This window comes from Panthera tigris, chromosome D2, assembly GCF_018350195.1.
Source record: "Panthera tigris isolate Pti1 chromosome D2, P.tigris_Pti1_mat1.1, whole genome shotgun sequence".
NCBI lineage: Eukaryota > Metazoa > Chordata > Mammalia > Carnivora > Felidae > Panthera > Panthera tigris.
The window spans coordinates 14,445,904-14,471,917 of record NC_056670.1 but is presented as its reverse complement, the minus strand read 5'-3'; the positions used below and the strand labels follow the sequence as shown (position 1 = coordinate 14,471,917).

Here is a 26,014-nt window from a genome sequence, read left to right as displayed (position 1 = left end):
GAACACTGACCTTGCTCCATGAAATTGACACGGCCTTTTCCTCAAAGATCACTTGGCAAAGTGAGTGTTTCTGAGCTCTGTATGTTGTTCTACTTATCCCTTTGCCTCAGCCCTCCAACTTTGTTCTTCTCCAGTATTTTGTTGGCTAGTCTGGGTCTTTTGCCTCTCCATATAAAGTTTAGAATCATTTTGCTAACAGCCACAACATAACTTGCTGAGAGACTGATTGGGGTTACTTAGAATCTGTACATCAAGTTGGAAAGAACCGACATAACATTGAGTATTCCCAGTGATGGACACGGGCTATCTTTTATTTAGGCCTTCTTTGATTTCTTTCATCAGAGCTTTGTAACCTTCCTCATGAAAAAGCACTTCTTTATTCCGTGTGCCAATGTAGGTGGTATTATGTTTTAACTATCAAATTCCATTTGTTCCTTGTTGATATATAGGACGTTGATTGACTTTTGTACATTAATCTTGTATCATTCAACCTTGCTATAACCAATATTTGTTTCAGTTTAATTTTTGGTCGACTTTTGAAGTTTTCTATATAGATGATCATGTCACCTGTGAACAAAGACAATTTTATTTCCTCCTTCCCAATAGATACACGTTTTAATGTCCTTCTCTTATCAAATTGCATGAGCTAGGATTTGCAGTAGATATCGAAAAGGAGTGCGAAGAGACAGACATCCTTGCCTTGCTCCTGATCTTAGCGAGGAAGCTTCTAGTTTCTTTCCATAAACTACCATGTTAGCTGTATTTGTAGATGTCCTTTATTAATTTAAGCAAGTTCCCCCTCTCTTCCTAGTTTGCTGAGACACAATATAATTTTAATATAAAACACGGTACAATAAGTGGTGTATATAATCTGATTCTGATTTTGTGCGAATGTATTTTACGTGGGGGGAAAAAGAGTGGAAGGGAATACACCAACTCAAGGCAGTCCTGGTTGGCTGGATAATGAGAATTTTCTTTACACATTTCTGTATTTTCTCACTTTGCCCCGATGAACCCATGTTTTATATGTATATATATATATATAACAGAAAACCGACATTATGGAAAGTGATGTGTTGGGAAGAGAATGACCGGCCGACAGAAAAACGGACAGAGACGAAGGAACATGGAAAAATCCGTGGAGAGAGCAGGGGTTTAGTAATTGCGTCACCGTCACCGAGGAGAACACAAGCTCTCTGAGGGCCAGGCCGGCCTGAACTAACCCCGCAGCGTCGTAAGTCATCTCACCTGCGCCTCGGCCTCGCCTGGGAAATGCTATTTATTTCTTTGGCATCCCCAGCGTGGTCTTTGTGGAGACGGAGCCGGGTCTCTCGTCTTTCCAAGTAGTTTGCCCGTTGTTTCAGGACGAGGGAAAGGAGACCGGGAGCGGTTGGCGGGCGCGAACCGGGGCAGGGAAGGGGGAGCGGGGGGAGCCCACAAGTCACGGGAGAGGGGAGGGAGAGGGGAGGACGAGCGCGCCCCAGCCCGAGGCTGCCGGGCGGAGCGCGGAGGCCGGGATCGGCTCCGGAACCCCGCGCACACCCCGGCGGGCGGGAAGGGGGCGCAGCAGCGCCCCCGCCTGGCCGCGCCGCTCCCGGGCCGGGCGCGTCGCGCCGCCCGGGTGCCTCGAGAGCGCACGCAAGCTCCCGGCGCTCGCTCGGGGTCCGCGGCTCCCGCGCCCGCCGTGTGCCGGGGCGACGGCGACAGGCGGAGGGGGCCCGGGCCCGCCGCGGCCGCCGGCCGCCTGCAGCGAGCGCCGCGGACCGGCCGGAGCCGGGTGAGCCGCCGCGCCCGTGTCGCGCCGCACACGCCGCGGAGGCGCTCGGGGACGGCGGGGGCGGGCGCGGGCGCGCACGGGCGGCGCGGGGCGGCGGGCGCCGCGCGGACCCTCGGCGGGCAGCGCGCCCACCTCCCCGGGGCCGCGGCCCCTCCGCCTCGAGTCTGGGCGCGCCCGGCCCCACGCTGCCGGTGCCCATGGGGATCCGAGAGTTTCCCGGCGGCGCACCCAGGGGCAAGAGCATCGCCGTGTGAGTAGCGCCCGGGCTTGGGGGCGGGAGGGGCGGGAGGGGCGGGCGGCCCTTTGCAGCCTGGGGCTCGGGGAGGGGCGGCGCGCGGCGGGGCTGCTCGGGAAGTTTCGGGCGTCCTCTCCCTCACCGCTCGCCCCGATCTGCGCCGCCCCGGGGCGCCCGGGGCCGGCGCGGGAGACGGGACCCGACGCCGAGGCTGCCGGGGTTGCCGGGGTGCGAGGCGGGCGGGGCACGAGCGGCGGCCCTGCGGCGGCACCTGCCCCTGCGGCGCCCTTGCTCGCCCTCGGATCGGCTCCTCACCGGCATCCCCCTCCCCCTTCTCTCCCCACCTCCTCCCTCGCACACCTGCCCGCGCGCGGCCGCAGTGGCATGAGGAGGTCACCGGACGTCAGCCCCCGGAGACTGTCCGACATCAGCCCCCAGCTCCGGCAGCTCAAGTACCTGGTGGTGGACGAGGCTATCAAGGAGGATCTGAAATGGTCGCGCTCCGTGGAGGACCTCACCAGCGGGCCCGTGGGGCTCACGTCCATCGAGGAGCGGATCCTGCGCATCACCGGCTACTACGGCTACCAGCCCTGGGCGGCGAGCTACAAAAGTAAGACTCCCTCGTCCGCCGGTCCGTGCCCCCTGCCCTCGTCACGGCGGCTGGGGAGCACACGAGGCGACGCGTCCTGCCGCCCCCCCCCCCCTCCCCGCGCCGCCCTGCCCGGAGATACAGACCGGGCTTTGCAACTTTTTGGAGAGACCTGGAGACGGAGTTCTCCGGGACCTTTGGGAAATTCTGATCGTTCTCTTACGCCCCCTCCCCTTCCCACACGGCTTCTCCCTTCGCATCCCCTTGCTCTCCAGGCGTCGCATTAGGGAGGCAGATTGGAAACTCAGTGTGCCCTGCACTTGTGTGGCTCTCCTGCGGATCCCAAAGTGGTACCCGCGCCCAGCCGGGCTCAGCTGGTTCGGAGACTGCAGACTTAATGGGCCTGGGTGTTCACTCTTCCCTTTGTCTCCTGGGCCCTGATGCTGGAGGACGATTCTTGGGCCTTCATTTCAGACCCCTGCGCTCCCTTTGCCTCAGGTCTTTATCCGTCCTCGGTGTAGGGGTTCTGTCTGGATCATTCTAGATGATGGCATTTGGTCCCCGAGAGATCAGTGGTTGGTGCCAGGTGCAGCAGCTGAAAGTTTGCTTGGCCAGTGGGCCCCAGCTGATACCTTTGGCAATGCTGGGATCGGTTGTATGGATAGTAGCTGTGCGAGCAGGGCCGATTTGGTGGGCATGGCTTCCACCTGGGAGGGAGAAGTTGGCCGGAAGCCACTCCAGATGCCTCCGAGAACCGTGATCAGGCGGTCCCATCACTGTCCTCTGGCAGAAACATTGCCCTTTACCACTTCAGTCAAGAAAGGAGTTTGCTTCATTCCGTTTGTAGTAAAGACTGACAGCCTCATGATTCTGAGATATGTTTTTCCCCTTCATTGCTTGAAATTGGAACATACTTTATTGGTCCTTAGGAAAAAAAAAATCAGGCTTCTGTAAATTAATCATGTTCAGCTCTAAAAATACGGCTCGTTTTCTCCTAAAACCCTTGACTCTCAAGCCGAACGTCAGCAGTATGCTAGCAATAAGCCGGTTACTTTTAAGTTATTTGCAGGCAGAAACCTAGGATTTTCATGTTTTGTTTTCATGCCCTTACTTGTTTGTAGAGGACCGTGGTGATTGCTTTTAACACTGCATAAACCTTTAAAAGGTTATTTGTGTTTCCTCCTGTCTCCTGCTTCTGCCGCTACAATTGTAGCTGATAAATTGTCTTTGGATCACAGAAGGAAGACAAGGGACCAAGTTCTCTTTTCAGCAGGAGAATCCTGGGCATAGGATGAAACAGTGCTACAAGATTGCAAACCCGTTGGAAACCATGATAGAACTAGGAGGCTCAGCTCCTCTTTCTGCTTGCTAAATTCCCATCAGGAACTTCCTGTGTCTTCTGTTCTCTGCTTTCTTGATAAAGAAAGACGGTGGTGCGATTTAACAACCTTCGTGGGGTCATCTAGCCCCTAAAGTCGTCCACAGACTTATCGTTGTCATTTTATTTGTGACTGGCCCCATGTGCTTTGTAGACGTTTTCACCGGGGTTCCTGACTTCGGGGGCAGACAGGGAGCCACAGCAGTGATGACTGTGTCTCGTACGGACACACTTTATAATTAAGACAGGGGACAGGCCGTATGGAGAACGAACGGATTCTTAAATCCCCTCTCCGTGAGGCTTTGTGGAAGGCGTAATATTAACAAACAAGGCTACAGCGATCACCGTGAGTGACTACACTCGGCTCACTCAACTCTTTTTATTGCCGTGGAGCTTCCTCTTTATTCCAGGGTAGTCCCTTTCTCCTAAAAGGCTTTAGGTGACAACCGACATTTTGACGAATTAATTAGATTTTAAGTTTAAATTTAGAGAAGCTCATGTTTTATTAATATAGTCAGAGATGTTTTAGGGGAGCCCTTGGGCTGTGCGTTATTTCTATCCTGAGCAGAAAGAAAAAATGAAGAGGCTTATCTGTAGGTTGGGATCATTTCTTCAGTTTCTTGGTTAATCATCACTCTCAGCACACTGGGAGACATGATCACAAAATACATGTTATTCTCACGGTGTGCGGAACAAGCTGTGGGCTGCGGTGAGCCTTATCCTGGGCACCTTGGCATTGCGGTGCTACCTGTCTGCCATCTTTCAAGGTGGCTCATCTGTGTCTGCGCTGAGAGTTTCTGGAAGGAGCTGCGCTGAGAGTTTCTGACTGTTTGAGAGGGACTAACGAGTTAGCCGGCCAGCTTTGTAGCAGCAGACATGATTGGCATGACCAGGTATTCGTTCCTACCTTCTCCACTTTTACTCTTTGTTTTGGGTGGCTAAGTGAGGTGATTGTAAATAGTGTAGAAACGACCCTTGCTCGGTATTTTCTTTATAAAAAAAAATTTATTTTAACGTTTATATATTTTTGAGAGAGAATGCGAGCAGGGAAGGGGCAGAGAGAGAGGGAGACACAGAATCTGAAGCAGGCTCCGGGCTCCGAGCTGTCAGCACAGAGCCCGACGCGGGGCTCGAACTCACGGACCGTAAGACCATGACCTGAGCTGAATTCGGTCGCTTAACCAGCTGAGCCACCTAGGTGCTTCTCATACTTTCTGTCCAGTCAGTGAGATGAACACGTTTCATGGCAGACGAGGGACTTTTTATAAGGAATTGTTTTTAGAAACTCCCCAAGGCCCCTGGGTCTGAGAGGGATGGTGTGTGTGGAACAGTCAGCTGAGAATTAAATAAGAAACCAGCAGCCAGGATGGGTCACGCGCCTCTTGTCAGTGGCTAAAGTCGTCCGAGCACATTCCACATTCCATGTTTCTGAACCAAACCGCTGGGCAGTGTTTGTGGCGATTCCTCGGGTTCCTGGCTGAGAGTGTCTCCAGAGCCCAGAGAGCGGGTGGTTCACAGAAGTTGCTCAGTAAAAGTTTGGTGAGTGAGTGAGTGAGTGAGTGAATGAATGCGGCCTGAGATGCTGACCTCCAGGAGAGAACCTTCGAATGTATCTCTGTAGTGATTCAGGGCCTCGAATTCTTTATGCTGCCTTCCTGTCTGTTTGGAATTGCCTCACTCCTGCCCTGTGCTGCCACCCTAACTGCGTCCTTGGCTTTCCAAACCATAGACTAGACCGGACTTGCTGATGGCAGGCTTTGGTGTAGCCCAGGGTTCCTCAACCTCAGCACCATCAACGTTTTGTACCGAGTAATTCTTTATTGTGGGGGGCTGTCCTGTCCATCGTGGGGTGCCTAGCAGCATCCTTGGCCTCTGGCACTCCCCCGCCATCCCCTGCACCGTGACAGCCAGAAGTGTTTCCAGACAATGCCAGAGGTCCCCTGGGCGTGTGCCTTTGGATAGGAAGCCCTTATGATGTAATGAGAAGTGTGTCCTCCAAGGGAGCCCTACTGCTGACCCTGAAAGGCCTGCCCTCTGAATTCCTGACCTCCTGTCTTCCTTCCTCCTGGACCACCTCTTAGGATAGAAAAAACTTCTATCCTTCTGAAAGAGCCTGTTGCTTTCTCAGCTGACGTGATTCTGTCCCATTCACCATAAATTGATACCTTCTAGAAAGTGCTTTCGAATTCAGCACAAGGAGCATAATTGCTTTCAATGACTTCTTTTCCCCTCCCACCTTGTATCACAGCAGGAGAGAAATGACCAAGTGGAACGTCCTGGGTTGCCCCCTTGCTTTCTCATCTCTCTGGTGTAGACACCACTTTGGCGGGGCAGGGGACAAAAATCGGGAAGAAGCCATCAGCAGAGTGGTAGTCAGGCCTAGGCGTCTGAGGCAGTGGGGACCGGTGGCATTTTGGCACAGAGATGATTGAAGTAACAACCTTTGGGGATCCTGGATGAAGGAGCATCCTCAATGCTTACTTTCGTTTACTCCTTATTTACATTTACTCATTTAGCAAACTTCTTGGGAGCGTTTGTGAAATTCCAGAGCACAGAGATTAGTGACGAGAAAGGAGGCTCACTGCACAGATGTGCCCAGACGGACCTTTGTCAGGGAGCACCGGGCGACAGACACCTGCTGTTAGGAGATGGGTGCACTGTTTACAGTGCACAAGGATGTTGTACTTTAGGTTTTGCTGATGGGTGGTTTCTTTTTTTAATTATTAATTTTTTAAAATATTTATTTGTGTGTGTGAGAGAGAGACAGAGCACAAGTGGGGGAGGGGCAGAGAGAGAAGGAGACAGAGAATCCGAAGCGGACTCCAGGCTCCGAGCTGTCAGCACAGAGCCCGACGCGGGGCTCGAACTCTCGGAACGTGAGATCATGACCAGAGCTGAAGTTGGACGCTTCACCGACGGAGCCACCCAGGCGCCCCCTTAATGGGTGGTTTCAAACAGTGACCTCTTGAACATTTTCCTAGTAAAGAAACTTTTTAGGAGTAGCTTTTGGGTGCAGGGCTGGGGGCGGGGATGGCCACGTTTATTGCTTAAAATGAGGCACAGCCGTCTCTTGAGTAGATTCGTTACTATCACACGGTGCTGGGATGTTCAGATAAAAATGAGGTGGTTTTGGAAACAATGCCGATGGGTTTCGTTTTCGGTCGTTTGTAGGGCAGACGGTGGGCTAGTCCCAGGTGACCCTCCCGTGTCCAGCCCACTCCGGCCTGCAGTTGGCGAGTTGAGGTTCCGCCTGGAGCCCGAGGATGACTGAGGAGAACTGTGGGTGCAGGTTTTATAGGTCACGCTGAGAAAGAGGGCCCTGAATAACTCCTGGTAAGAAGGCAGTCTCGTGTTATGGGATCCTCCAGGTTAAAAATGTCAGAGAGGGTTCGTGTGAAGGGAGGGGGAGTGGTGGGCGGAGAAAGGCCATCTTTTCTACTCTCTGCGCCATTTCCGCCTGGACTGTGCGTCCAGGTCGTTGACGTCGTTGCCAGTGATAACTGGAACGGCGGCTCATAGTATAATTGAATTCATGGGGAGCACCTTCTGTTCGGGCCTCCCGAAATAGGAAAGGTCAGGTCAGCAATTCAAAAATGACCCACTTGTAAGAGATTTATAATTTGGTTGTAAACGTTTATTCTAGAATGGAGCTGGGCGCATGAAATCCTAGAGTGAAAAGATTTTGAAGGGGAAAAAAAAAAAGTTGCAGGTGGCAGGGGCGGGCTGGAGTGAGCAGAGAGCGTAAATCACATTGCCTGATGTCTCAGACAGCCCGTCTTATTCCTGAATGTGAATACATGTTTGCAGTTTGGTAAATGGTTTCCTGAGATTCGGAAGAATCACGATACGGAACTGTGGTCTCCTAGGGAAGCACAAGCGCCCCCCCCCCCCCTGCCCCAGTAGGCTCAGATCAGGGATGGGGGTTATGCCCCTTTTGCGTCTGGTTGTGAAGTCTCCCCTCCAAGGGAGCAGAGTCCTCCGGGTTTTAAAAGAGATCTGGGCAAGGAGATCTCTCCCTATTCTTCCGAAGTGGATCCTGGTTCTGTTTACAAGGTGCCGAATCTAAAACACCAGGGGTAACTAAACATTTGTCCTTTCCCTGAGCAGCTGGAAAAATTGAGGTCAGTTGCCTTAAAAAATTAATACACATGTGGTTGAGCCATTGTGCTCTGTTCAGCGTTTTACTGGGTGTTGCTAAGGCTGCTCGTTCGTGGCGTAGCCCCTGAGTGAGGGTGGGGGCAGCCTCAGGGTCTCACGTTGGCAGGAGACGCAGACGAAATGGATCCCCGGAAGCTTCATCCCTCTGTAGGAGCAAGCACTGTCAGTCACCTCCGTGAGCCTCTGTTTTCTTGCCTCTAAAATGGGGGAGACTGTCACTCCTCCCCGAGGGTTGTCCCGAGGGGTAGGTGCAGGAATGCATATGTGGCTTCCGGCCCTTTGCCTGGCACCTGTACACAATCCTTTATTTTTGTGGATTCATCCTGCAGACTTTCTGAGCACTTGGTGTGTGCCAGGATCTAGGGGTGAGTGACACAGTCCTCGCCCCCAGATCTCCCAGAGTCGAGGGAGAGGGAAGCCCGAGGCCAGGCCGACGTACCGTGAAGACTGGCTCGGGGGTGCGCAGAGAGCCCTTCCCCGCAGGGGTGGGTGCAGTTCAGAAGCTGGAGGGGGAATGAGCCGCAGGAGGTGGATGGAGGGGAGGTGTGCCTTCCATGCAGAGGCACGTATACGTACAGAAACGCGCACACGCTGTTTCTAGAAGGTGACTCAGCCTGCCTGGAGCGTAGCCGCTAGGAAACGCAACGGATGAAGTCGGTCTGCGAGCAGAAACTGACTCTGGTCCCTTATGCTTCTTCAGTCCGGTGTGTGTCATCAGGAGGGGCCCTGACGCCTGTCACCTTCCCCAGCCAGGTCCCCGGCTGAGTGCCACCCACTTCTTCCAGGGAGCCTCCCTGACCATCTAGATCGGGTGAGGTGTCCTTGCCAGGGGGCCGCACGGTGCTGTCACTTCTCGTGTGTTGTCATGGCAGGTTCAGGTGCGGGGCTGAAACTTACAGACGGGGAGCTCTGTGAGGGCGGGGCTCCGGGCCGCGTCCCCTGTCCTCAGCATGGCTCGCTGCACACAGAACAGGGGTGACTCTATCCCCCGATCGCAGAGCATCTCTGGCACCTATTGCGGTAAACATTTGTTAAACGTATTAATGAAAGGTCACACGTATGCACACGTGGCTGCTACGCGTCTACGTGTCTGTGGCGTCTTCCAGAGTTACCCCGCACAGAGCACTTCTGAATGCCTTCCTACGTCAAGAACTGAGCCTCCCAGTGCTCGCCTCCTGGGTCTTCACCTTGACCCGGCTAAAAACACTGACAGGCAATCCCACTCCTACAGCTACGTTAGCCGGTGCCCTATCAGAGCGCTTAGCATGGTTTCGACAAGCCCGTGTTCAAAATGATACGGAAAAAATGAACAGAGCCCAGGGGAGAAGAGAAATGGGTCAGTGGGGTTTGAAAATTCTTGCCACTAGCAAGAATAAAGTATTGGGGGAGGGAGAGGTAAAACAGGCCCGTGACATGGCTTGGTGAGAACGATGGGAGCTGACACCATGGGGAATGTCTTCCCAGCTCGCCATGACACCCCTACCTGCCCAGCATCACACCCTCTAGGTAGGCTCTTAAGCCAGACTTGGCATCAGCTGTCTCCTGGGCACCACAGGTTAGACTGGCATGGACTCTCGACACATACTTAGTATCTCCCTCCCGGAATTCGACGTTAAAATCAGGAGCTCGTGACCTAGTTTGGGGTGGTCTTTCATGTGGGGGGAATGCTGTGGAGGAGCTCTTCTGGCTTCTGTGTGGCCCAAGAGCCAGAGAAATCCGGTCTGCACAGAAGAATCAGGCAGGTGTGCAAAGGAGCCCAGAGGGACCCGGGGCTGGGTCCTCTTTCCCTGCTAGGTCAAGGTCGCCATGCAGCTCGTCCTCTGAGCTCCAGGAGATGCCACTGTGGCAACGCCACAGCCCCTTCCTGGTGAGTGAACAGAAGCTGTTTTTTTCTGGTTTTGTTCTGCACAGCTGCAGACCCCCATCTGAATAATATTTCTCAGTGACTTTTGCTCAGGCTCACGTAGGGCAAAACAAGGGTATACATACCAAAGAATTTCCCATTGGAAATAAGAAATCATGTTCTGACTGCTGAGATCAAAAAGATTATGGAGCCTTCGTCACTGGAAAGACTCAGAAAGAGGCAGGCACTCAGTAACCCCAGCTGGATTAGGTATTTACTTACCCTGTGGTAAGGGTGAAGCGGATTTGGTTTAGTTTGTTTGTTTTTTTTTTTCTTACGTGATGTCTTTTAGTTCAGCAGTGAGTGTGCGTCGATCAATAGAGTAATAGGCCAGTTGTGTTTCCTTATCTTATTGCAGAGCCTAGAAGGGAACTTGCACAATTCGGAATCTGGTAAATTCTTTCAGTTCATGATGGTGACGAGACCTTGAACAATTGCCCAGGACACGGGCACACGCTTTTCCCTTACGCAACTTGAGGTAGCCTTCACTTATGACAGCATTCGAAATCACAGGGAATGGGTTGCCCCTCCCAGGTGATTTGCAGTATGGAAGGGCAGAGTGTATGTATCATGGGTTCCTGGGACCGAGAGATTCAGTGAATTTCTCAGAGCACTTTTCAACTTTTGACAGATGTTTTCTGTGACATTCGTATTTTCTCCTTGTCAGTCTGCTGTGTGTCATCTACCTTACTTGCCTAGATAAGAGTCCATCAGGAAATTACTTTCATCCCTTTTCACCATCTACTTTCTAACAACATTGCGTAATCAAAATTTGGGCACGTCCTCACAGTTTTATCTGAAAGGGTCAGAAGCAAGATGCTTCTTGATGAACGTGGACTTGGCTTCCTTATTTTTCTTTTCGTAAATCGAGTCTGTTCATACTCAATGAACATATATGAAGATGCCCTCTTCTTAAAAAAATGAATATAATTATGATTCTGGTGTGAAACACTTGGGTTTTCTGGAGTGTTCTCGTGCCACGTGCATGTGGGAGTTTAAGGAACACTTGGCATGGAGAAGTGCGTATGCCGCTGTGCGTTACCCTAGGCAGGACTCGGAAGTCTCCACCCCTGTGCATTTTGTTTTCAGAAAAGAATAAAATAGTTTTAAGACCATTTACATGCTGTAATCCAGAGTAGCAGAACTCAAGGCTTCATCCAAACTCTTTTTTAAAAAAATTTTTTTTATTACGTTTCTTTATTTTTGAGAGGCAGAGAGAGACAGAGCATGAATGGAGAGGGGCAGAGAGAGAGAGGGAGACACAGAATCCAAAGCAGGCTCCAAGCTCTGAGCTGTCAGTCCAGAGTCCAACACGGGGCTCAAACCCTCGAACTGTGAGAGCATGACCTGAGCCGAAGTCGGACGCTCAACCGACTGAGCCACCCAGGTGCCCCAATCCATCCAAACTCTTTTAAGTCAGCATTTTGTTTGATTAAATACATAACATGCAAAAATCTTTTGTATATTTATCTGATTTTATGCAGTGGGCATGCTCTCAAAGTTACATGTGAATAAAGTTACATAGTTAGAATTTGTTCTAAAAATTCTAAAAGTCATTGAGGACTTTTCAGTGTGGTGGCTGGAGGTGGAGGAAGGATCCCTTTCCAACTAGACCCCACCGCCATCATACTCTCTCTCGAGAAGCCCATGGCCAGGCAGGGCCTTCAGAAAAATCACTGCATAGAATATCAAACACTGCTTTATGAAAGGGTCTATTTGTGAATGATTTGGAAACAGATCAAACAATAGAACCAACCATGAATGTGTATTTATCCATCCACCCAGCCATTCATCATCCATCCATCCATCCATCCATCCATCCATCCATCCATCCAGACATCAAACAGTTCACTGCTTCCAAAGGGCAGCAGATGTATGTATTCACTTCTAAGGTAAACGTACATACACGGTGTAGTTACTATTTTCTAGAAAATTACGTAGTGGAGAGATAAGACAATTCGTAAAGTCCCACACATTCCTTGTGTTGGGGCCATCTCACAGATGCGCTACATGTTTCTCTGGTGTTTCGCTAGCGAAATACCTTGGGGTATGTGGGATCAACATTGAGCAGCCTTACGCTAAGATCTGTACTGCGTACATGATACTGTATATTTTATCATAGGGCACCGTAATCAGCAACGGGAAGGTCCTGAGCCACAGCGAACTTCTTTTTCTGTTCCTTTGGAATTGTGAGCTCTGCGGCCGTAATCAGAGTTCTAATTCATGTATTTAATGTGTCCCAGCCATTAAACATTTTTTCCCCTCTTTCTTGAAATCCTGCAACAACAAGGATTTTTGACTGGGTTATTGAGATTAGGCCACAAAGCCGGCACATTTCCCCCCTAATGTTTTATGCTTCGGACATTCTGGTTCTTTCCGGTGCTAAAGGAAGCTGGCCTGAGACCTGGGCCATTCTTCTTCCTCTGACTAGGGGCCTAGAAGGAATACAGTGGCCTGGAATTCAGAAGAGCTGGGATTGCGTTCCCGAGCTGCTGTGCATTCTGTCTGAAAGAACACTTCTTTCCGGTGCCTAAAGGAGAAAATTCCCACGTCCATGGAAATCTGCTTCTCCGGCTTCTTCTCCTGGCTGTTTAGCTGAAGAGTCCCGACGCCGTCCAGTTCATATAGCTGTGAAGGGAGTGCTGTTTCTGAAGGCCGGCTCTGCTTTTGTTCATTAATAGAAAATCAACACGTCCCGATGACCGCGACCGTTACTTTCTATAATGTCGAGAACGTAAGTTAGGATCTCGAGTCTGGACAGCAGTTTCTTGCGTTCTGGGTCCTGGAGCCACTTCCTCTTGTGTGGATGAATCTAAGACTCGGGGAGGTGGTTGAGCTAAAATGTAGGACACATGTTGTTGGAGGACATTGTGCGCTCACTTCTGCCTCTCTCGCTTGCCTTGTTGCTCGATCCCCACCTTTTCTTTATGCTGAGCACGTGGGGTCTGAGCACCAGCCGAAGGCCATGTGTCCTGGGAACTGATGATCCCTGATGGTCAGCACGTGGCCTAGAGTTATTCGGATCGGTGCCTAGGGTTCTAGATTTCTCTACTGCTTTTAGGTTGACGTGGCTCCTGTAGGTGAGGGATGTGACTTAGGCGACTGAGGATCTTGGCCACCTCATATCTAATAGGAAGCTGGGAGGTGACAAGATAATGGTGATGCTCTGGTGATCTCTTGTCTCAAGGCCAGCACACTACACTGGGACCGCCTTACTTTCTATCTAGAGGTGTCTGGATTGCTTTGGGAGAAACATAGTCTAAAGAAAAATCACAGAACCATTTTCCTTTGTGCTATACACACGACTCTAGGGAGAGTACTTTACTTTTGACATTTCTGGTCACCAACTATGTGATTTTTTTCCACGCCAAACACTCCTGCATCACCAGCTGGGTGTCTTGCAGTTTAACTCGATGCTGATGTTATTATGTACGTGGAGGCAGTGTCAGGCCCCACAGGCTAAGGACTCAGTTCTACGAGACCGCCTCCATCTCCGATGAATCCCCTTATTACTGGTGCTTCTGATCTACTGGCTGGAATTGGGAGGTTCCCACAGCTCCCTCCTTGGGTTTGAGTCATTTGCTAGAGTGGCTCACAGAACTCAGGAAAATAGTTGGCTTATTAGATTATCAGTGTGTCATAGGAGGATGTAACTTAACAGCCCTGAGGGAAAGATGCACAGGGCAAGGTATTGTGGGAAGGGGCGTGGAGCTTCCGTGCCCTCTCTGGGAGCACCACCCTCCCAGCACGTCTCTGCGTCTGCCCGCCTGGAGGCTCTCCAAGCTCCAGCTCCCTCCTCTTGGGTTTGTATGGAGGCCCCATGACATAGGCAGAGTTGATTAAATCATTGGCCATTGGTGCTTGATTCACCCTCCATCCCCTTTCCCTTCCCTGGAGGTCAGGGAGTGGGACTGAAAGTTCCAACCCTCTCTCTCTCTTTTTTTTTAAAGTTTATTTGTTTATTTTGAAAGAGAGAGAAAGAGAGCACGTGAGTGTGAGCAAGGGAGGGCCGAAGACAGAAGGAGAGAGAGAATCTCAAGTAAGCCCCACACTGTCCATGCAGAGCACGGTGTGGGGCTCGAGCTCACAAACTATGAGATTATGGCCTGAGCCAAAATCAGGAGTCAGGCACTCAACTGACTGAGCCACCCAGGTGCCCCTGAAAGATCCAACCCTCTTTTCACAGGGTGGGTTCCCCTGGCAACCAGCCCCCATCCTCAGAAGTTCCAGAAGTCACCTCATAACTATAAACTCAGCTGAAAAGGGCTACTTAGGAATGAATCACAGAAGAGACTGATTTCACCTTTGTTGCTCTTATCACGTAGGAAATTCCAAGGGTCTTAGGAGCTCTGTGCCAGAAATGCAGTGAAAACCAAATATAGGTCATCTTTTTAAAAAAAATTTTTTATAATTCCAGTATAGTTAACATACAGTGTGAGTTTTTGATGGACAATATAGTGATCCACAGTTCTGTATGTTACTCAGTGCCCATCACAATTAAGGGTACTCTTAACCCGTTTACCCATTTCCCCATTTCTCCCCTCCCCATCCCTTGCCCTCTGGTGACCATCAGTTCTGTGTAGTTAAGAATCTGTTTTTTGGTTTGGTGTATATTTCTTGTTATATGTTACGCATAATTATAAAAGATTTTAGAGGCAGTCAGGGAAATTTGAAGGTCTTCTGTTTATTAAATTATTTTGTGGAATACTGTTATTTTTCTTGGGCTTAACAATATTCATGTGGTTATATAGGAAAATGTCCTGAATCTTAAGAGATAACAAAGTATTTAGGCATAAAGTGTCATTATGTCTGTAATGTACTTTTAGTCTGTAAACTACTTTCACGTAGTTCAACAAAAACAAGGATGGACAGGCAGGTGTGATGACAGGTGAACAAAATGGGGCAAAAATTTTAATACTTGGTGAATCGGAATAATAGATCCACGTGTATTCATTGGACTGTCTTCTCAACCTTCCGATCAATGCAGACATTTTCAAAATAAAAAATGCCATCGTTCCAGCCAATGGCATAGCATAGGTCAGGCCTAAGTGAGTTGGTTTAGAGTTATCGCCTCAGAATTTGGCCACGAAGTAGGGAGGAGCGTGTGAAATTTGACAGGTTGTCTCAGGGAGGTTGGAGTTTCTTCACTTCAAGGCAGCATAGAGCTGGCTTCCGGCCACACTCAGCATATTCAGTGCCACCTTCCAGGTGGGACCCAGCCTAAGCGTTGTGGTCTAAGCGTTCGTGTCCCCCACCCGGTTCGCAGGTGGAAATCCTAGCCCCCCAGTGTGATCGTGTAGGGAGAGGTGGGGCTGCTGGAAGGTGGTGAGTTCACGAAGCGGGGGGGCCTCACGAATGGGATTAGTGCCTTTTTAAGAAGAGAGCAGAGAGTCAGCTGGCTCTCTCTATACCATGTGAGGACACGAGAGGTTGGCAGATTCCAACGCAGAAAAGGGCTCTCACCAGAGCCCAGCCACCCTGGCACCTGCTCTCAGACTCCCGGCCTCTAGACAGTGAGAAATAACATTTGTGTTGTTTCTAGGCCACTCAGTCGTGGGAGTCTGTTATGGCAGCCCGAATGGAGTGAGGCACTGAGGCTGCGTTTGCCTTGGTTTCCCTTCACCACCTCTGGCCACGTCCCCGTCCCTCAGACCTGCTCATCGCCCGGACAGGAATGTGGTGATGGTTTTGTGGGTATGTACCCATCTCCACACTCCTCAGGTTGTATACGTTAAATATGTACAGCCTTACGTATGTCGGTCAGACCTTAAGTGGTGTTTAATTTAAAAAAAAAAAAAAAAAAGACATGCTCTTCACCATGTGGGACATGTCTCAGGTTCCAGGGTTCTTTTGTTGAAGGACACCTGTTTTTTTCAGAGACTTAGATTTCTAGCCCATGTCTCTAACTGCTTTTAACTTTGTACCCTGTGAAATAAAAATGTGCTTGAATTTGCATCAGAGTCTGCGAAACAGGCTGTTTTCGATGGATCAGTTGGCCTGCAGTATAGACTGTGTTCCAGTGCCGCGTCTCCAGAACCCCGGCATCTCATCTCCTGTTGTATTGTACATCTCTCCTGACCAACTCTGTCTTTCCTCTTGGCTCCCAGGGATTAGGGTGAGGCCATAGAGGGAAGGCCATTTTTTTTGAGAGATGGTCCCCCCCAAATTTCTCTATCAACTACTACCTGGAGAAGGGCACTGTGGTGGCAAGAGAGAAAGAGAGTTGCCTGGTTTCCATCACTCAGCAGGCACGCTATAGACGATGAAGAGTTGCCATTTGCTATTCCTGGCAGAGTTCCCCCTCAGGGGGCCCCTAGGAGGGCATTATTATCGCTGTTTGTGGATAGAGAAATGAAGGCACAGAATAATGAACAGACCACACAGGGATAATACGACTTTTGCCTCAAGGTGAGTACATGAGTATCGGAGGCAGTCTGAGGAGTTGTGAGGGTTCATTTGTTGAAAGAGGGAAAGATATTGGGGCACCAGGGGGGGCTCAGTCGGTTAAGCAGCCAACTTTGGCTTTGGTCATGATCTCTCGGTCTGTGGGTTCGAGCCCCACGTTGGGCTCTGTGCTGACAGCTCAGAGCCTGGAGCCTGCTTCTGACTCTGCGTCTCCCTCTCTCTCTACTCCTTCCCTGCTCGTGCTCTGTCTCTCAAACATAAATAAATGTTAAAAAAAAAACAAAACAAAACACAGACGCTACACTGTGTGAAAGAGGAAGTATTTACCACGCTGGGAGTGGAAATGATTGATTGGTTTCAGAATAAAGTATATGCAAGGTCAGAGAAAGGGGTATCGAGCAGCAGGAAGGCAGGAGCGGGGTTTGAATTTCAGACTGTTCTCGCGAGAATCGTGTGAGGAGAATCGGGAGAATCTCCTCCTCCCAAAGGAGGAGAGACGACAGCTACTTTGTAAAGCAGCTGCGAATGTTTTGTAGTTACCCCAGATGAATATTAGCGCTCACGTCTGTGAGCGATACGCCCAGGAGTGGAGGTTCAGGGCTGCAGTAGACAGAACACTCACTCGAGATCTGCTCTGTCCCTCGTCCACCTCAGTGAAACGGTGGTCATGTTGGGAGGCCCATGTGGCAAAGAGCTGTGGGTGGCTTTTTATAGTCGAGGGAGGTACCTGGCCAACAGCCAGCAAAAGACTGAAGCTCTCAGTCCAACAGCCACCAGGAACTGAATGCTCTCAGCAGTCACGCCGATGGAAAAGCAAATCCTTCCCTGATTGAACCCCTAGATGCGAACCAGCCTCACCAGCACCTTGCCTTCGTCCTCATGTACCAAAGGTGGTGGAGAATAGGCCGATAAATCGATCGAACAACAAGGGTAGAGAAACCGAATCAGGCAGAAGCCTGTACCTGAATTTTGGTCTTGGCTCGGCCATTTCCTAACTGGGTTATTATTGACCAGGTCCCTCACCCGGCCTGGCCATCCCTCACCTCTTGTGTGCAGTGAAGGCATTTGGCTAGATTACCTCCTGAATCCCTAGCAACGTGACATTTTAACGAGTCTAAGATTTACCTGCGACATCTGAGGAACTCATCTGCTCTGCGAATGAGTGTTTAGAGGTAAAAAGAAAAATTAGGAGGCTAGCCGAACTTGTGTCCTACCTAGAAAATTAGCCCGGTCGAACCACCTCTGCCGTATGTAGTCGGCAGAGCCTGCAACTTGATTCTCTGCTTCTGAGTCACTGGAGAGGGAAACGCACGGATTAACGAGTTTCTTTTTTGAAACTCCGCCACTCTTTTCCCCTTATATCTTTGACTCCACTGACCAAAAATATCCTGACTAAATCTTCCCTGATTAATTCTGTTGAACGCTAAAACACGGCCAACTTAGTGTTTGCATTTCTAAACCCTGAAAAGAAGAGAAACGGCAATCTGGATTTCCAGTGAAATCCTTAGAGAATCTAAGGACTGCTTTTAAGCCCCAGGAGCACCTGTCTTCAGGTTACATCTTTGAGAGAGCAGAGGGAGCACCCTGGAGACTCGACCCTGGTTCTGTTGTTGCCATAAGATGGTTATGGGGCTGAATACGTTCCTTGAAAAAGAAATTGTGCCATCGTTGCAGCCGCCTGAGAGCTCAGTGGGTCTTTGTGGTGAGGAGCTCTGTGGACGTGGTTTCCGTAGACTAACTCTGGCCTGCAGCTGTTCTTGGAAGGGAGGGTAAGAACTGAAGTGGGGAAAGTTTGAAAGGCTGTTGACGGGACCGGCTTTTGGGAGTTGCCCCTTTGAGAACGGTTGACAAGGGGAGTGCCTCACACCCCCAGACGTGGAGAGCTTTATCTCACGCAGGTTCCGACGCACAGAGCTGTCCCCGGGAGCATCTTCTCAAGTGTCACGTGGGGAGGGACTCGGCCATTCCTGTCTGTTGTCACAGCAGGTCGTAACTTTGCTATCTTCGGGCAAAGCTAGCCACGGTTGGACTTTTGGTTTTCTTTCTCAGCATAAAGAGGTTTTAAAGCTTCCCCACCCCCCCCCACCCCCCGCCCCCAGCAAACTCCAGATGTTAGAGGGCTGGCATGGGGACTGGCGAACCGTCCATTCACAGTACCGCAGTGCTTGTGCGTGGTTCTCAGGGTCCTGCTGAAGTCTGTGAGCTTTGCAAGAGAGAATGCCCTCCGACGTACTCTGTGATTCCATCCATCTAAAGGTCACAGATTGGCACAACTAGTCTGTGGTGCTAGAAGCCAGAAGAGTGGTTACATGTAGGGTGTGGGGGCTGGGAAGGGGCTATGAGGGAGCCGTCTTTCTGGTATGGTGATAATGTTCGGGATGGCAGTCTGGACGGCAGGTTGTGTGTATGCAAAAGGGGGCGTGTGTACGTAAAAAGTCGTCGGGTGCTTTGCCGTATTGTGTATACCTCACCTGAAAAATCTTTTTGTAAAAGGTGGTTGTTGGGGATGGGGATTCCTCCCTATAGAGATATGGGTCACTGGGCGAATCAGGCTGTTTATGGAGGATGGTGACCCCCGTAGGACCTGTGGCTGTGGTTCTTTTGTTGTCCTTGTCATTGTTGTTCCATTGAAGTCCTGAACAGCAGGGTCACTTTTAAATTTTTTTTTTTTTAACGTTTTATTTATTTTTGAGACAGGGAGAGACAGAGCATGAACAGGGGAGGGTCAGAGAGAGGGAGGCACAGAATCTGAAACAGGCTCCAGGCTCTGAGCTGTCAGCATAGAGCCCAACGCGGGGCTCGAACTCACGGACCGCGAGATCACGACCTGAGCCGAAGTCGGCCGCCTAACCGACTGAGCCACCCAGGCGCCCCGCAGGGTCACTTTTAAACATAGCCCGTTTGTTTTGCACAGTTTGATGTTAGTAAATAGACGCACATCGCGTTTCCCCTGTCTGTAGGAATGCTGCAGATTCAACTCATCTATGTACATCCTGCTTTAGGGCGCTGGGATTTCTGAACAAGTATATGCTCAGAGAAGACCACAGGTTTTGGCTCTGTAATGACAAGGACACTAAGGCCATGGTGAAAATAACCGGGGCTTTGTGTGTTACCCTCTCTCTGTACCATTATTTTCCTACTTCCCACTTTTCTCCCAGAAGATAACAGGAGGTAGAAGAAAGGTAAAGCATAGTTGGCTCACTTAGAAGTTTTGTCTCCGTTAATTGTGAGTTTTTATGAAAACAGGAGTCCAAACTATAAGGTTGGAGGGTCTCTCCTTGCTTAAATTCCCATGCTTTTACTGATTCCAGATAGTCCAGCCAACTTACTGCTGGCTTTGATTTTGAACACCATCCTCTCCGTGACCTTCAGTTCAGATAATTGCAGGTGCAAAGTGGATGTTCATTTGAAAACTTGCAGTCCACCAGCTTGTAAATTTAAATTAGAAAACAAAGTAAATTTAGTCCTTAGAACCATACTTTAAAAAAAATTTTTTTAAGGTTTATGTATTTTTGAGAGAGAGACAGAGTGCGAGCGGGGGAGGAGCAGAGAGAGAGGGAGACACAGAATCCGAAGCAGGCTCCAGGCTCCGAGCTGTCAGCACAGAGCCCGACGCAAGGCTCGAACTCACAAACGTGAGATCATGACGTGAGCTGAAGGCGGACGCTTACCGACTGAGCCACCCAGGGGCTCCAGAACCATACTTTTAATATAATGGGGGTAGAACGAAGGATTTGTTTTCTGCACCTAGGGGCTGTGAGCCCCTAGGTCTGCAGATTCTAGCACTGGAGACACCACGTTGGGGGCTGGAAGCGGGACTGAAGAGTGAGGACCTGCAGAAAGCAGGGGCCAGACTGGACCAAATGGTGTCCCGAGTCCTGGGCAGGGTGGGGTCCGACTGCATTTCCGAAGCACGTAGAGATCATCTCTGGCTTTGATACGATTCGCTGCTTTCCGGAACAAAGGGCCTGGGGTTGGGCGTGACACGCTGTGTCCCGCTGGAGCGCGATTGTGTCAGGTGTCTGTGTCCTTGGAGTGCTGCCAAGAAGGTTGGTGCACGGCGTCGGCTCTTCATCCAAGTGAGTTCAGATATGTCCAGGTGATAAAACGGATGCATGCGTTATCTTTCACATTAAAAGTGGCCTCTGCCCAGGGGCACCTGGGTGGGTCAGTCGGTTAAGCGTCTGACTTCGGCCCAGGTCATGATCTCGCGGTTCGTGGGTTCGAGCCCCGCATCGGGTTCTGTGCTAACAGCTCGGAGCCTGGAGCCTGCTTCGGATTCTGTGTCCCCCTCTCTCTCTGCCCCTCCGCGCTTGCGTGTTCTCTCTCTCTCTCTCTCTGTCTCTCTCTCTCTCTGTCTCTCTCTCTCTCTCTCTCTCTCTCTCTCTCTCTCTCTCTCTCTCAAAAATACACATTAAAAAAAGAGAGGCCATCAGGGGCGCCTGGGTGGCTCAGTCGGTTAAGTGTCCGACTTCAGCTCAGGTCATGATCCCACACCCTGTGAGTTTGAGCCCCGCATCGGGCTCTGTGCTGACAGCTCGGAGCCTGGAGCCTGCTTCAGATTCTGTGTCTCCCTCTCTCTCCGCCCCTCCCCTGCTCATGCTCTGTCTCTGTCTCAAAAATAAGTAAACATTAAAAAAAAAAAAAGTGGTCTCTGCCCATGTGAGCTTCCCTAAGTGAGGTTTCAGAGACAAACGAATTCCCCAGGGAATGGGGCTTCCTATTCCCCATTTTCCAAGACCTTTTTGAGGCTCGTGTTTCCGTTACATTCACTAGTAGATCTTTTCTATCTGCTTGAGTTCCTTACTCCTACAAAAGGTCTTCACAAACCGCCTTGCCTAATCCAAATCATTTCCCTGAGAATAACTATGCAGCTAAATGGGTTGTACTGTTGGATTGTGTAGCTCAGATGCATTTAATTTGCCTTAAGAGAAAAGTAGCATTAGACAAGAAAAAAATAAATTTTTACTACAAATATTTTAATGAGCTATTTTAAAAATACATTCTCCTTGAAGTAAAATATCCACAATGAGGAATGAATATAAGTCGTAAGCGTGCAATTTGATGGACTTTGACAAATGGATATATTCATGTTTCCTGTATCCAGATCACGAAATACAATATGATGGGCATGTAGGCTGTTTATTTTTGACACCCATATAGGAGCTCTGTGTACTTAATTTTAAAACAATAAAAAAAAAAAGCCATAGGCTTTCACTCATATAGCTTCCTAAAGAGGCAAAAGCTGTTCAATGAAAATCTAGCTGTGTCCTGTCCTTGATAAGGAAACTGTGTCTGCACAGGTATTTTGTTGCAATGATCAAGGTATCTTTCATGCATTCTAATGTGGGCATCATGTCAAAAATGGGATCACATCGTGCTTCTTAGAAAAACTGGGTTTTTAGAAAAGTTCTTAGAAAAACTGGGTTTACTTTATAATTGTAATGCCCCTTTGAAAGAACTGTCTTCCAGACAGATCTCTGTGCTGCAGTGCTCATATCTGTTTGTGTATGATTGTCCGCCTGGTGCACTAGATCCTTAACATTTCATCATAGTTATTTTAAAGTACCTGTCCTTGAGGGTTTTTTTTTTTAATTTTGTTTTGATAAAAAAAAATTAAAAAAAAATTTTGTTTTGAGAGAGAGTGTGTGCATGTGCACAAGCAGGGGAGGGGCAGAGAGAGAGGGAGAGAGGGAATCCCAAGTAGGCCCCAAGTTCTGTGCGGAGCCCGACACTGGGCTCCATCTTATAACCATGAGATCATGATATCAAGAGTCGGACACTTAACTGGGTCACCCAGACGCCCCTAAAGTTCCTGTCCTTAGAGAACCAATGTCCGGTAGTCTTTGTATATGATTCTCTTGATGGTTTCATTTCTTGACAATGGGTGGGTTTCTTGACTTGCTTTATTGTGTGTCCCATCATATTTGATTGGCCACTGGATGTTACATGGACAGAATAGACTGGTACGTATTATTGGTGCCCATGGGCACACATCGTTTTGTACCAGGCCATTAATGTGGGAGGTTGAGTCCGTCTAGCTGAGTTTGGGTTTTCTTGGGTCTTCCACTTTAACCCTCCCTCAGCAGCAACGGACCTTTACCTGTATCCCGGGGGGCAAGAGGATTTTCTGTTTCACCCGCAGAGTGAGCTGTCTTTGCTCCTACTCCTACCCCAGAAGCAGTAGATCTTTTCCCTTGGCCCTGGAGTATGAGAGTTTGCTGCGCAGTGGCTGAAGGCTTTTGCTTAGTAAGAGAGCAGGTTTGGGGAAGTGGACAGGGCACCATGCCTGTCTCCCAGCAGCCCCATCACCTGCCACAAGTCTGTGCCTCCCTGAACAGCTCTTGACGTCTCTGGCCATGCCCTGGATCCTTCTAGTGAGCTAGTGGGGGAGGACTCAGGGAAAAGAGCTTGGGACTGGGTGCAAACTCCCTTTGCGTCGGAGACTCTTAGCTCTTGCAAATTGATACACTAGGGTGCACTTTGCCTTTAACAATTCATTAAAAATGTGACTGATTTCTTCTTGCCCACTGCTATGGAAACCTCCTCTTTCTTCCATGCTCTGCTAAAGGTGAAACAGATGGTGTGCTTCATCTCAACTCCCAGGCACTCGTCACTCTTCGGAATTCCGTTTACACGTCTGCCCTGTGACCTCTGCTCTCTGAAGGGGCTCAATAAATATTTTAAGTGTTTAGATCATCCAGCTCTTTCTTGCTGTTTGGGTAGAATAACATTCTCTTGAATCTTTCCACATACTAAGGCAAAACAGTACTTGGTTTTAACTTTTAAGTTAATATTAATTACGTATTTGTTTTTGGTGTGGGCAAATAGTACCAACTTACCAAGAGGCAAGGTCTTAAGTATTACTAGTCCCCGGGCCCCAGGTTAGCGTAGTAAAGACAGAGACACCTGTTTCCGGAACCATTTTTGATCCTTAGATAATTGTATGTAAAAGGGAAGCAAAGTGACATTCTATCTCAGGTCAAAGGTGTAAACTTTTTTACTGGTTAGGTTTTTATAGTCCCGTCTGTATCATAGTATCTTTGCCGAATGTCTCGTGGTCCATGCCTGTCATTATGAAAAACCCACGTCTCAGAACAAGAGAGGAGGAGGTGAGTGAGCGTTTGGTGCTTTTCCTCTTGAGCCCCATCCAGTGCCGCTGTCTTCTTGCAGACCCTGCCACTTAGCAGTTAGCAGTCTCTACCCCTGCTCGAACCACCTCCCCCCACAAATCCAGTGGTTTACAGCATTTGGCCCCAGATACCTTCCCTACATCGAAACAAGACGCTAACCCCCCTCCCAAGTTTTGCAGAAAGGGGAAACCTAAAAAAATCCCACTTTAATATAGTGAGCGGCAGGAAAGAGCCTTACATGAATTTGAATGCCACTTGTGTGGGGACCCAGCCTTAGAAAAGGAGCTGGGGGAGTTTTAGAAGGTGGTGCCTTTGAGCAAAGCTTTTACTGGGATGCAGAAAGTAGCTGATGCAAACCAATGGATGAAGATGGTTTGGGACGCCCATTCTGTTTAAAATTCAAGATGTGATATGCCTCTCTGATTAAAATATATATATATAAGTAGAAAATTAAGGCCGTCTGTCTGTAGGTCTGTGCTCCTGTCACATTAGCGGTAAATATCATCCCAGCGGGTCTGATCAGCTCTCTGTGTATGCTTGCCCAGTATTCTCAAAGTGAAGGCTCTTTCTATGAACTGGAAGACATCAGTTATTTTATATTCCCACCCAAGTGCCCCGCTGGAGTCACGTGATGCCTTGGAAAAGCAAGTTTGAGATTCCATCATGGAGGCAGAGAGCTTTGGAAGTGTTTAGAGAAGGGAAGGGATCTTTCATTTTGGAAAATCTCTGCAACAGGATGGAGGCTGGACTGAACCCCGTGTCTGGCCGGGAGGCCAAGTGCTGTGATCGAGGCAGGAAGAAACAGGTGACGACTGAGGCCCGGTGAGCGGGCGTGCAGAAGGTGGGATGGGCTGGGGACAGCCAGGGATAGAAGCGGTGGCGTTAGAAGTTGATGATGGCATATAGTGAGTGCACGAGGGGGGTGAGGAGGGGAGGGTGGTCACGTTTGTGACGTGGCCACCGGCTCATCTCCAGATAGTAGCATCCATTAATTAGTTGGAGATGGTTTCCAGAATTCGGGAGAGAGGTTTGGGTTGACTGCCCATATCAAGTACAGGTGACGGGCGATAAATGAAGCCATGAATCAATGCCGTGGCTCCCACCCATCGATTAGTTGGGCTTCTTGTTCACAAGTAACAGCTAGCCCATCTATTAATCATTTGCAAAATGGTAATTTTTGAAGAGCAACTGAAGACCCGTATGCACTGTGGGAGAGGAAATGGCCAGGCCTGAGAGGACATGACGTTGGGGGTCCACATTCTAGGAAGCGGTGACCAGAGCGAAGTCCATGCCTAAGAAGGCGGCCTGCTCCTGACCAGCCTGGTCTCCACTTGGTTCCTCTGTCTTTGCTTGCTCAAGATTTACAGGCAGATGATTGGCTCAGTCTGGGCCACGTGGTTCCCCTGGCTGTACCAGGAGGTAGGGTGTTGAAGAATCTTCTGTCCCTGGCTGCGGTGGTGAGAAGCTGCAGTAAGAGGCAGGCTCAGAATGTTCTGGCAGGATTATACGCAATGGGAATTTGCCCCCAGATGGATTTCAGGACATCAGTAGTCAGAGGGGATAGATGCTGGAAAACAACCAAAAGGGTTATCGTACGTAAGGAAGGTGTCTTCAACAACAAGAAAATTGGACTAAGAAATGGATGGACAGACAGACATACGGACGTAAAGGAGCTAGCATAGGAAAATGGAAGAGAGCCGGAAAGACACAGGAAGGACAAAAAAAAAAAAAATAAGGTCACAGAAACAAGGAAAGGAAAAAGTGATAGAGCAGGACTGGTGAATGACCTCAAATGCAGAAGCAGTTAAGGAAGATGAATAAAAAGCATCCTTTTGCTCTGTTAGTGGATTGTTGGCTTTCTGAGCGTGCTTCACTCTGCATTGTCCGTGGTAGAATTTGGAACGGCAAGCATCTCTCTTCCTCCCGTTCCCTGTTCTGATGCCTCCGTTTCTTTCGGCTTGCTGGGATCTAAGAGTGGTAGCTGGTGCTTAGAGCATCAGGCTAAATAAATAAGTACTACTTCCTGTCTAATTGGCTTAGACATGGATGTAATTAAGCATTGTTGGGAACTTTGTGAATCCCTGATGCAGAGAAGAGGTGAAGCCTCAGCTTGTGTTAGAGATGTCTTCTTCCCACAGAATAAAGAAGGGTGTGAGTCTCAGAGACGTGGGGAGCGTCCCCCCCGACAGCTGAGAGGTGTCACAGTGCCGTGATCACAGTCATTGCTCAGCTCCTGCCCCTGACGCTTCTGGGTTCTCCCACAAGTGAGCCTCTTACAGAAATCAGCGGGAATCCTGTTTAGAAGAAGGGCTCGCTTCAGCTAAGCTCTTGGGACCGAATGCTCTCTGAACCTGGGGAGAGCGTGATCAACTCCGAGGAGGAGGGAGCCGGGAAGCTGTGGAGACCATCAAAAGCTCAAGGGTCTAAGGTCACAGT

The 26,014-nt window shown here is 49.6% G+C and overlaps 1 protein-coding gene across 1 annotated transcript in view; it reads left to right on the top strand.

Moving 5' to 3' along the window:
• Positions 1–1,956: 1,956 nt before the first annotated feature.
• Positions 1,957–26,014, top strand: part of SLC35F3 (solute carrier family 35 member F3) — a 406,084-nt gene continuing 382,026 nt past the window's right edge. The window contains exons 1-2 of the mRNA XM_042960391.1: positions 1,957–2,027; positions 2,393–2,622. Of these exons, the coding sequence (XP_042816325.1) occupies positions 1,975–2,027; positions 2,393–2,622 (283 nt within the window). The 5' untranslated portion in view covers positions 1,957–1,974. The remainder of the gene's footprint in view (positions 2,028–2,392; positions 2,623–26,014) is intronic.